At 36.8% G+C, this 13,279-nt stretch overlaps 1 protein-coding gene across 3 annotated transcripts in view; it reads right to left on the minus strand.

The window, feature by feature from the left end:
* Window positions 1-1,340: 1,340 nt before the first annotated feature.
* Window positions 1,341-13,279, minus strand: part of REPS2 (RALBP1 associated Eps domain containing 2) — a 136,042-nt gene continuing 124,103 nt past the window's right edge. Inside the window, exons 15-18 of one of the 3 annotated variants that reach the window (XM_087966984.1) lie at window positions 12,030-12,107; window positions 10,237-10,385; window positions 5,392-5,497; window positions 1,341-3,688 (exon numbers count right to left, since the gene is read on the minus strand). In XM_087966984.1, coding sequence (XP_087823110.1) covers window positions 3,620-3,688; window positions 5,392-5,497; window positions 10,237-10,385; window positions 12,030-12,107 — 402 coding nt within the window. In that variant the 3' untranslated portion in view covers window positions 1,341-3,619. Of the gene's footprint in view, window positions 3,689-5,391; window positions 5,520-10,236; window positions 10,386-12,029; window positions 12,108-13,279 lie in introns of all 3 variants that reach the window. The other 2 variants (XM_087966986.1, XM_087966985.1) reach the window with 2 other exon arrangements.

The raw sequence follows: 13,279 nt of genomic DNA on the forward strand, positions 1-13,279 counted from the left end.
GAGATGTGGGCCACTGATGTTGCGTTTGATAGTCAGCACAGTAGTCTATGTACAGGTCACAGTCTCTCCTTGGTCCTGGCATCTTTTGAGCTCCAAGCGGAGCTCGCGGGCACGTTGCAGTATGGACAGGTTGGGCTGTGAATGAAGTTTCCTATGGTTTGTGCAGTTTTTGGCGAGTTAGTGTATTGTGGAAATGAATTTGTGTTAGTTTCACTCTTGCAAACGACTGCAGAAGCGTTGTGACCACTGAGCCGTCACTATTCTTGAACTCGGGGCCGTCGCAGTAAACATCGATTTCATTAGGAGCGATGGTTGATGCCTGGAAGTTGTTGAGGATGTTGCGAACCTTTGTGATGTCGTTGGACTTGGTGTCATCCAGTCCAAATAAGATAGCATTGGGACATTTCTGTTCGTGTTCAAAGTCTTTGACAAGGATGGAAATGTTACTAGCAGGATTAGTGATTTCCTGTGGCTTGGATTGTCGTGCTGTGTCATGATTCCGGGATATTGGTATTTCACTTTTCCACATTTTACCCTTTTCTTCAAGGGATGCTAGACGCACTTCTAAAGTGTCCATCCATTCAAGGAAAACAATAAATTTGTCAAGTCTGGGCTTGCAGGATGGGCAGAATAGTGGAAATACAAACTGGGAGGTTTTTAGTGATGTTGATTGAAGAAACTGGGCTACACCTTTCATTAATCCCAAACACTTGTAGTGGGCCTTTGAGTCACTTAGGGAGCATTTGATGGTACTGTCATCCTCCTCAAATGCTTCATCACAGACAAAGCACATGCAGGATTCATAAAACTCATCAATAGCAGTCCCCTTCTCTTTGGATGGGGGCTTGGCAGTGGTGTTTGCCAGTCATGATTGTCTGAGGCGTTGGTGTGTTAAGTTTTTTTTTTTTTTAATTATATGGCTGGGTTCTTCACAGCAGCCAGTGGGAGATTCGCCTTCCACTTAGCTCACCTCGTCAGCTCTCGGGAAGTTGGCCTCCCTTCATAGCGGTAGTCGACTCACTCCCTGGCTCTCCCTGGCTGCCCAGCTATTTATTACTGTTCATTTTATTGCTTACTTTTTGCTTGGGAGACTCCTCGGATCACCTCGGCTTCCCTCCCTGTTAGCCTCAGATAGGAACTTGTCTTGCCATTTGTTTGGCCTCAGGGGCCTTTCCGATGTTACCAGCTAGCCCCAGCTTCCTTCTTTTGGCCTCTGGTGGGGATTTGTCACACCGATGGCTGGTGTTGAGGAACTATCTGGTTCGCCAATTCCTCATTAGATGGCTGTCTCAGCCAGTCTCTGGGCTAGCTAAGCAGATGAGGCAGTAACAGCAGACACATTGAGAAACACCAGCCATTTATTCGTTCACAGCCTTAGAGACAGCAGGAAGCAGCGAGCATGCAAAAGAAAGTTACCACTGGGAGTTCCTCCCACCAGCACTCCATTTATCCATCCCACCCAGTCATTACCGACACATTCCCCTACATCTGGCAGTCTTGCCCCAACATCCACCCAACATCCCTTCTCTTACTCGGATTGTTGTTTTGTTGTCTGACACCACAGTGTATGCTATCCGCCCGTCACCAGCTTGCACCCAAGGTACGTGTGTGTGTGGCACTCTCCACCAGTCAATGAATCGATTCAACTTTGGTTATAGACAGGCAACTATCACGAGCTATCGGCACTGTCCCCCATCGTCTGGGCGTCGCATCATGGGCTGTTGACGTGTCGCTGATGTTCATTGTGTGTGCTGGATGCTGCTGTGGCGCCGTGAGTCCATTCTTTCCATCTGGACGAGGGGAGCATGGCTAGCTACCATCAACCGCCTCAGTACAACCCAGTGCTGAGCCATCGATCCGCCGACTCCTGTGGTGAGGAGCTCCAACTCAAGCGGAGCTCAACAGGCTGCAGATCGGCTTATATTCTGTCCTTTTAGATTTGTTTCTCCATTTGTTTGAATCACAGGGCCTCCAAGATGACTCCCATGTGGGCAGCTGGATTTACAATTGGTTTTTAGGATCTTATTTGTCCAAATACTTTTGCTGCTACTTTGTAGATCTGTAGGACCTAATCTATTTATTTTTGTTAATTTCATTACTTCTATCTCTGAATTTGGTTACTGGTACTTATTCTTATTATTTTTAACATATGCAAACAAATGATAGGCAAATTTTCATTTTTCATTTACCATATTTTTCAGTGTATAAGACGCACCCCCCCACCAGAAGTGGCTGGAAATGTCTGTGGGTCTTATACAGCGAATGTTGCTGAAGCCCCAGCCCCCACCCTCAGTCTTCAGCCTCTGCCTCCCAGCAATTTGCCTCCTTGCAGCAAGCAGCAAACGGCCTGATCAGCTTCATCACAGTCTGATTTAGCACAAACAGCTGATTGTTGGTTGGATCTGCCTCCCGGAATACCGACAATAAGCTGTTCCAGTCTGTAGGGATCGCCATTGCCTATAGCTGCCTCCACACACCCCTTTTGGCTCCTCATGCCCCTTTTTTGTCCTCTGCATGCCCCACGGGATGCACAGAAGCCGAAAACGGCACATGGAGGCCGTAAATGGGGCGCACAGAGGCCATAAATGGGGCGCATAGAGGTGGTGATAGGTGGTGGTGATACCTGCAGACTGGAACAGCTGATTGTTAGTATTCCGGAAGGCCAATCCAACTGACAATCAGCTGTTCATGCTAAATCTGGCTGTGCTGAAGCTGACCAGGCTGTTTGCTATTTCTGCAAGGAGCCAAATTGCTGGGAGGCAGAGGCAGATTTTTCCCCCATTTTCCTCCCCCAAAACTAGGTGCATCTTATAGTTCAGAGCATCTTATAGTCCAAAAAATACAGTAGTTGCATAATAATTCTGCACACTAATAGTTGCCCAATAATTGTGCAAACATAGATATTCTCCTAAGAAAGCCAAAACCTCACTTTTACTTTCTTAAATATTTAGGTTTGAGATTTATTAACATTTTTGGATTGACTGAGAGCTTAGTTGTTCAATAATAAAATAAATCCTCCAAAATACAACTTGCCTAATAATTGTGCACAGTGTATTAAACTATGGCTGCAGGCCACTGTACATTGCTTCCTTCAAACTGCAGCAGATATATGGGAACAGTGACAGCATGTCAGCTTTCAGAAATAGGCAAGGAATTGATATGCATCGGTAAGTTGTAGAGAGAAGAGTGCGAATATATTTTATCAATACAAGAGTTGTGCTTTCTACCAAAGGTGATTAGTAATCATAAAAACAAGGGAGGGGAGACTAGGAAGATATACACGATAAATACAATGTGCTTATAGAAAGCATATGAAAATAATAAAGTATGAATCAGCATTAAGCAAAATATAAACTAATTTGTTCGATACACACATAAATGTCCTTCTCCATGTCCTTTGGAAATAAAGGTTTGGCTAGATTAGTGGGGAAATAGACTAGGTACTATGGTTGTCATTTGGATGGTGTGCATCTTCTTGCCAATAAGGTAAGCGGTACAAGAAATGTAAAGATATCTGGCAACTATTTTTTCCAGATGAAGCTGCCTTATTAGAAAAAACATATGCCAACGTATTATACAAAGTGCCATGTTTCATAGAACAAACTGTGCAAAAATAATGTCATAAGACAGTTACAGGGCGGTGTTGCTCCAATTGAGTTTCCAGTGCAATTCGTTCCTTGTGAACTTCCTAGATAGCACAAATGATATGAAATAATTAGAGAGCAATTTGGCAGAAATATGTATATATAAAAAACAATTGTTTTAAAATGCAGACTTATGAACTCTACTTTTGCAGTTTCTGAGTTTCACTGTGTGTCTTTTTAATAAACTATAGCAATAACAAAATAAACTGATACTCAAATGTTGGATAGTAATTTGAATGCTCCACCATTATCCTGATTTTTTTTTTTTTAGTTTAGTTTACGTTGTGATTCCACAAGAAGTTTCAATACCTAAGATACAAACATTTTTTTTCCAAAATATGTTTTAAGTTTCTGAAAACTAAACCATAGACTTTTGATAGAATAGAATAGAATAGAATAGAATAGAATAGAATAGAATAGAATAGAATAGAATAGAATAGAATACTTTATTGGCCAAGTGTGATTGGACACACAAGGAATTTGTCTTGGTGTAAATACTCTCAGTATACATAAAGAAAAAATACATTCATTAAGAATCAAGAATCATAACGTACAACACTTAATGATAGTCATAGGGTACGATCAGCAATCAAATCATACTAGGAAACAGTCAATATAAATCGTACGGATACAAGCAACAAAGTTACAGTCCTACAATCACAAGTGGGAGGGGATGGGTGATAAGGAGTTATGAGAAGATTAACAGTAATAGTAGTGTGCACTTTGTAAACAGTTGAACAGTGTTGAGGGAATTATTTGTTTAGCAGAGTGATGGCTTTTGGGGAAAAACTGTTCTTGTGTCTAGTTGTTCTGGTGTGCAGTGCTCTATAGTGTCATTTTGAGGGAAGGAGTTGAAACAGTTTATGTCTGGGATGTGACGGGTCTGTAAATATTTTCACAGCCCTCTTTTTGACTCGTGCAGTATTGATCTATCTATCTAGCACTCTTGAACTCTACTGTGATACTGATCAGTTGAATGCATTCATTGATAAAGAGTTTTAGGGACCATCATTGAATTAACTCAACTGGTCAAAAATATGAAAGAAATGCAGTCAATAACCCATGTCAATCACTTGATAAAAAGTACCATTGGAAAGAAGATTAACATTAATGTTACATATTTTTTCCATAGATGTAGGCAGTAAATAAATTATATTTCAGAAAACAGTTGTCTCAATTTTATTTATAATTTAGGAGTTATTCTGCTGTCTTATTTGTAGGAAATGGACTTATTTGCAGTTAAGAAAAAGAATTCTGATGAGCTATATGTGCTATATATATATATGTTATATATATTCTGGATATATTAAATATCAAAACCCAAATTATCATAGCAAAGTATCTTTTGCATCAAAAAGATTAGTTAACTAGAAAAATGTGTTTTACTTTCCACTTCAAATACATTTTGAATAATGGGATTGTCTCTGCAAAAAGGACATTTCCTCATCGCATGACCACAAAGTTTTATTTTTTTTAAGTGCTAATATGATTATATATAAACATTTATTCATACAGAGACATGAAGGGAGAGCTTCTGTCAGTGTAGAAAATGGTATGAGGACGTAGGGAACTCATATTTATCACTTCCATAAATATATTTAACTTTATTTAATTCATGGAAGGTTCCTTTTCACTCCAGTTCTCAGCTACCCATTCTTCTGTTTCAAGAAGAACATTTATATTTTATACTAATGCTTACATTTTCTTCATGTACAAGTGCAAAAAGAGATGCATGAGCATTCCTTACCTTCAGTTGTTGCTGGAGTTCACTGTTCAACCGAACTAGCACTGCATTAGCTTCTTTGTTTTTGCGAATAGCAGTCTGAATAGCTTTCTTCTGCTTTGAAGACTGTCTGCCAGAGATAAAGACAACCCCTATTTTTAATTAATAGGACAATTTAGATGATAGACAAAGAGGACATGGTGGGCTTAAATTAAAACAAAGGGAAAACGTTGGGGCATGCACCTTTAAAATATGTAACCCCTGTAGAAAGTCATTAAAGTATAAGTAAACTATGGCTATGATTTCCAACATGATATCTAATTTCCCTATAGAATTCTCCTCTGTGTTTATTATTTGATTTATATCCCAGTTTTATCTTGTATCATTCAAGGTATAATGCTATCACCTTCTATTTCCCCCAACAACATCCTGTAACCGGGAATGGACTAAGAAAGAGTCCCAAGTCAGAACTTGGCCCCAAGTCACCTAGCAAGTTTTCATGCCAAAGGAGGAATATAACTCACATTTCCCAGTTTCTTCAAAACTTTATTAGGAATATTTGCATCCAGATACATTTGTTATTTTCCTTTATTAAATAATATTTTGTTGGTTTCCTTCCAGCTCAAGTAGTTTATGTATTACAAAGAAGTAGTCTTGGGTGATGGTGGATGGGTTGAGGTTGGTGGGTTGAGGGTAAAAGCTGAGTATTGCAAACCACTCAACCCAATACTCAGCTTTTACCCTCAACCACAACCCTACCTCAACCCATCCACCATCACCCAAGACTAGGCACGCACGCCCCCAACTACCTCAATTCCAACTACTGCCGGCCTTAAATGCAAACTACTCAATGCAAGAAGCCTCGTGAATAAAATACCTGAATTTCTCTTCCTCCTAAATATGGCTAACTTCGACATTATATTTGTCTGTGAAACATGGCTCAATGCATCTCTCCCCGACTCCATTACCACAGTAAGAGACTATCATGTTTACAGATCAGATCGTGAAAATCGTCGAGGAGGTGGAGTTGCTATATTCTATAAAAATCCTTACATCTAAAAATATCCAAGTTACCCAGGAGTTTGCCCTTCCTGAAACCATCATCGGTGAACTATCCTCAAATATCACAATTTGATTCTTACTATGTTACAGAGCACCTGATTATGACATCGAACATGTAAACAAGCTAAATACATTACTAACATGGGCTGCATCCTGCCCATACCCTTTTATCCTTCTTGGTGATTTCAATCTACCTCATATTAACTGGACCCTAAATGATTGTACAACTGAAATCATACACACAACCTTCTACAATGCTATTACAAATCTGGGACTGGAACAACTAGTAACCAACAACACTAGACTAAACAACTGCCTCGATCTCATCTTCTGCAACAGTTTGAACCTAATCTACGGAATACAATCTAAAGAACCCTTTTCCAGTAGTGACCACAATATGATCGACTTTTGTCTCAACATACATCCACACAAAAATCACCACAATGATGTAATCCCCTATTGTAACTTCAAAAAGGCAACTATGATCTTATAGACAACGATCTCTCATCCCTTGATTGGCAATCTCTATTCACTGGATGCAATACCGTTGAAGACCATTATAACATATTTTTACTTGAAGTCAAAAGAGTCATCAAACTATATGTACCAACAACAACTCCCAAAACAAAACAAAAAGCAGATTACCCATATCAATAAGGAAACTTCAATCCAAAAAGAGATCACTCTGGCGGAAAAACAAATCTGGTCACGCTTGCCAATTTCAAAACCGATACAAAAATCTATGCCACCAGATAAAGACCGAATGCATCAATTATCACATTAAACAAGAGGAAAACCTTCTAAGCACCAATTCCACCGCGCTTTTTACAATTTTGTAAACAACAAACTAAAAGACTCAAGGTCCATCCCTCCCTTGATAGGACCTGATGGTAAAGACTGCAACGACGACACCATTAAAGCCAACATCTTTAACACATTCTTCGGCTCAGTATTTGTAAACAGCAATGGATCATGCCCAATATTTCCTAGCCGCACACAGATAACAACAATGATCTAATACATATCGATTTCACAGAAGACAATGTTGAAAAAGCAATACGCAACCTAAAACCATCTCTATCTATTGGACCGGATGGAATATGTGCCTACTTCTTAAGAAAGCTATCCACTGCCATAGCCAAACCTCTAAGCATAATCTTTGAAAATCTTTCAGAACCAGCTCCTTGCCTAACCTATGGTCACAAGCCACAGTCATCCCCATCTTCAAAAAGGGAGACCCAAGCCTAGTTGAAAACTACAGGCCAATCTCCTTATGCTGCGCCACCTGTAAAGTCATGGAATCAATTATTAACCAATCCATCATCCTTCACTTAGAGACAAATAACCTACTCTCCAATAAACAATTTGGTTTCAGGAAAAAACTATCCTGTAATCTGCAACTCTTACACTGCAAAAACATATGGACGACACAACTCGACCAGGGCAAAACAATAGACGCAATCTACATAGACTTCTGTAAAGCCTTTGATTCAGTGGTACACGACAAACTACTCCTAAAAATAAAATCCTATGGTATCTCTGGACACCTGCATAACTGGATAGAAGCATTCCTGTCAAACAGACAACAAATGGTCAAAATCGGGAGCGCCCTATCAAATCCAGTACCTGTCAATAGTGGTGTTCCCCAAGGCAGTGTTCTAGGACCAACTCTCTTCATACTCTACATAAACGACCTCTGTGATCATATTAAGAGCAATTGCGTTCTCTTCGCTGATGATGTAAAGCTGTTCAATACCACAGACAATACTGCTACCCTACAAAAAGATCTTGACTATGTATCCGAATGGTCAAACAAATGGCAACTTCAAATCTCAACAAATAAATGCTCTGTCTTACATATTGGCAAAAAATCAGAAAATAAAATACAAGCTGAATAGTCAAGATCTTGTTGATGACCCAAGCTCTGTAAAGGACCTTGGAATACTCACCTCTAATGATCTAAGTGCTAGAGCCCACTGCAACTACATAGCCAAAAAGGCATTAAGAGTTGTTAACCTAATCCTACGTAGCTTTTTCTCTGGTAATATCACACTACTAACCAGAGCATACAAAACATTTGCTAGACCAATACTCGAATACAGTTCATCAGTCTGGAACCCACACTACGTATCTGATATTAGCACAATTGAGAAAGTCCAGAAATATTTCACAAGAAGAGTTCTCCACTCCTCTACTCGCTGTAGAATACCTTATGCCACCAGACTTGAAATTCTAGAACTAGAAAACCTTGAATTACGCCCTTCGGTCTGACTTAAGCATGGTATACAAAATCATACATTGCAATGTCCTACCTGTCAATGAATACTTCAGCTTCAACCATAACAACACAAGAGCACACAATAGATACAAACTCAAAGTAAACCGCACCAAACTTGATTGCAGGAAATACGACTTCAGCAATAGAGTGGTCAATGTCTGGAATACTCTACCCGACTCTGTAGTTTCTTCCCCAAACCCCAAAAACTTTAACCTTAGACAGTCTACTATTGACCTCACCCCTTTCCTAAGAGGTCTGTAGGGGGCGTGCATAAGCGCACCAACGTGCCTACCGTCCCTGTCCTATTGTTTCTCTTATTCTTTTATTTTTCTTATATGTAACCATTTCATGTATTCACAACTATGTATACATTTATACTTATTATCTTGTAAACAATTGGCAAATCAAATAAATAAATAAAATAAATAAATAAAACTATCTATTACATCCGCTACTATATTTGCTACTATATTTGCTTAATAGCATATAAATCAGTCCTAAATTATGATGCCACAAACTAAAACAGATTTATTTTTGGAAAATTATCCTCTGGATTTGTTATACCTTTCTATTCCATTTTTAAAAAGAAAGATATTTACATATTTATTTATTTTATTTATAAACAAAACTAATGAATTAGGACAACAAAGCCAAAATTATTTCTAAGAGGTATTTTATAGTTCTCAATGAGGTGTTGACCACATGAGCTAAAGCAGACTCTTTATTTTGCAAACACACAAAGCTTATGTGAAAATAAGTCCTTGACTTGTTCTGTCTTTCTAAAGCAGTTGACAGTTTGAGCTCTTGAATCTCCCAGTGCCTTTTCCTGAAAAATTTAGTCTCTTCAACTGACTTCTTCCGCATCTCTCAGATCTAACTAAGGAAAACAAATATGTTTATTTTAATTCAAGCATTTTCCTCTAATATATTATACCACTAGGAAACACCTCCTTATAAATGAGGCTCAAACAATACTGCTTGCAGATCACAACAGTTCTAAGGAGACTTCAAACTTCCACATTATTTACCCTTCCCACCCATTACATATACCTTAAAAGGGTATGATTTATAGTAGCTCCTTGCATCTTAGAACATTTGGGGAAAAGCAAGGACTGATTGAACATATTCAAATACTAGAAAATGTTTCTGTGCACATAAGTTGTCCTCTGTTAACCTAATTAGAGTCCTGGAAGGGACATACAATTTTCTATCCAGGCTCTTGCAAAACTCTCCACCCACAACTGAAACATGGATTAACTGTTCTCTAGAGAGTCCTCTACATAGTCCAGAGGGTAATATTTTAGCAGTACAGATATTTTTGACAATGGATTAGCATTCCCCAAACTAATAAGAAATGAATTGCACAAACTGTATCTGTATCTGTTCTTTGTGTCCCTAAGAGATATTTTCAAAGTAGTTCACTTGCATTTTATCCCATATTACCTCTGAAGGAAATCTAAGCCCCTCTATGTTGTCAAAAAACCCACACCTCTCCCAGTTTCTCATGTAGCATAAGTCAGCCCTTTTACTTTGGAAATGCATGGTGAGGTTTGATGGTAGGTAAGGAAGAAGCGGTTGCACTTTTCACTGGAGAAAGTTCCTGGTTCTCCAGCATGTGGCTTTCAGGTCGGAATTTCCTGTGAATTGGCTTTGATGGTAGCTGAGTAAGTACAAGGTCCTATAAAATAAAATAAAAATCATATTTTAAAATATTTTTATTAGACATTTCAAAGAAAATATGGAAACTTGTGAAGAAAAGGAACAAAGAAGAGATAAAACAATAAACAAGGGATCTGCAAACATTATAAAAGCTAAAATTTTCCAGTTTTGTATACTGTATCATTTGTTGATTTTTATAAGCCCTGAAAATGACTATTAAACTCCAAACCAAAATTTCCCAAACTTTCTTGGTTAGTGGCTCAGTAATTTTTTTCATAGTGCTTCACAGTTTCCAAATTGTGTACCTTATTACCAGTCAATACATCATATGCTTTATTGATGTGTTCTCAGGCCCAAATCGTCGTTAACTTCAGCAATAAGCTTTGACATTGGCACAATACAGAAATATTTATGCAACTCTTTGTTTTGGACTGAAGCAATATTTCAACTATTAAATGAAAAATTGGACTAAAAGTGAACACTTAAAAGAATGTTACTTGAAATACGAAGCAGAAGATACTATGGAATATGGGTTAGGGAATGTACAGTATTTCAATACAAATACAATACCACACAATACAATACCATAACTCTAGAAAAAAACAGCTTTGTAGAATGAATTATTTTAGCCTGAAAATTAATTTAATTGAAAACATCTGTAAAGTGTGCAATCTATACATTGTTAATGTTAACATAACTACTGCTAAAATAATATTGTGCCATCCTGTAGAATTTTACATGTTCAGGGCATGCATGTTTATTTGGCAGTCTGAAATTGCTGCCAACCTGTTGAGTCCAATCCAGGTATCTTACTTGAACATTCTGCCAGGGATGCTGCAGTTTTCTTGCACTGGACTCATTCATATATATAGGACAGGGAGTTCTTCTGCCCAAATAATTCATCTTTACAAATGCAACATGAGTTGTTCTAAAAATATTGTCACAGCATTAATCAATTGAACTTAAAAATACATCTCAGCTCAAAATTCCTGACTATATAACTTCATTAATTTATTATTATGAAATCCTTGGAAAAAATTCTTATTTTAAAAATTAATTAATGAAGGGAAAGTCTGATTTTTTCCACCAGAAATAATTTCAATGACAATAGGATATTTTTATAGAATCTTTATTTAAAAATAGGTATATTTCTTTTTTTTTAGACGTAATACTGAGATAATCTTTCCTTGGATTAAAAACTCTGAAAGATTTTCAGATGCTCAGATATATGTTCGCTGTCTTGAGCTATTTATAAGAATAATAAAGGCAGGATTTTTTTTTTAAAAAAACTAATAAATAAGTCATACACCTGTTGATTAGCTTTTTGATTAAGATTGCCATTTTAAAAGAGATTTATATTTTCTCGAAAAAAAATTCGGAGACCAAGATTAAAATATTAAATGAGCATTTTCTTAGCTTTAATATTTTCTTTAAACACAATGACAATAACAAACTTTATTAGAAACTAAAAATGGCAAAATGGCATAAACAATGGGAAATGAAAACAAGATTTGAGCAAAAAATAATGAAGAACAATCTTGAAGTTATCTACACCATACTGAACAATATAATTATTAAAAATAAATATATATGGCAGTATATAATTAATTTTATAGATCTAAAACAAGAACTTAGTACTGAAGAATACATGATATGTCCTTACCTTTTTTGCTGGGCTGCTTTCTTGTGATGGGGACATATTCACTGGCAAATGTGAGTTTATTTCAGAGTCTTGTTCTATCTGTAACAATGTGAAAACTTCTGTACTATCAATAATTGCAGCCTTTCATTCTTAATTTGGGTATTGGGGGAGGGATGATGGCCATGATACAAGCTCTGTCATTTTTCTAGGCACATTCAAATTTAACATGCTTCCACATATAAACAGTAGAACTCATCTCCCAGTGTTGATTATTGGATTCTGTACATGCCTTTGATAGACAGTTTTTACCATTTGATAGGACTTCCAGAGATGAGCTTAGTTTTTAAAGGTTGGGAAGTGTCAATGGGCTGGAGTAGTCTAGAAGCTACAGAAAATGAATGAATAAATATGTTTTCTGAAATTCCCATGTAATAAAGTATAAAGTATAAAACTTTTAGTGCACAATGTTTTACATGTAATGAACAAGGTGTTGAAGGATAACTTCATTTTCAATTAAAAAGATTTTGAACACTTGAATAATATAACCATCAGGCATTCCATATATACGATCTATGTATAAAACAGCAGCTCATCTCATTTTCTAAACTTTCCAAACTGAGTACTTTTTCATTTTTATCTTTTAATTTAGAAAAACCAGACCACGTAGATAAATGTGTACATCTTAATAGAATGCATCTTAATACAAGTGGGAAAATTGTTGAGGTAATTCCCCGTTAGGAGAATGAGCGCATACAGGGAAACTTTCATCCAATGAGGAAAGAATGATGTAAATTTGATGCAGCTCTGAAAATATTAGTTTTTTTTTTTAACAAATTTTGTTCAGTTTTTCACATAGAAACAAAAATCTCTTTTTAGTGGGCAACATATTTCCGGGTCATCACCTTTACATACAAATATGACAGCAATTATACATTCATATATGAATACTTAATTCTATTATTACCTTTTCCATTCCAAATTTTCAGTTAGGAGAGAAACAAACACATTAATTCTGGCCTCTTTCATTAATCTCAATCGAAACATCTTTTTGTTTCATTTCAATTATTTCAAATATAATCCTTTAATATTTATTTTAAAAATAAAGATAAACAATATGTGTTTGAAGAATAATAATAATAATAATAATAATAATAAAGGTTACCAATGTCTCTCCTTGCTTTTAATAGTCTATATGACTTATTAATTTAGTTGGTTCTTTAGTCTGTCATATTCCCTTTCCATTACACATTCTTTTTATAAATTCTAAATTA

This window comes from Notechis scutatus, chromosome 5 (genome assembly GCF_049901735.1).
Source record: "Notechis scutatus isolate UNSWTSFEM ecotype Mainland chromosome 5, rNotScu1.2, whole genome shotgun sequence".
Lineage (NCBI taxonomy): Eukaryota > Metazoa > Chordata > Lepidosauria > Squamata > Elapidae > Notechis > Notechis scutatus.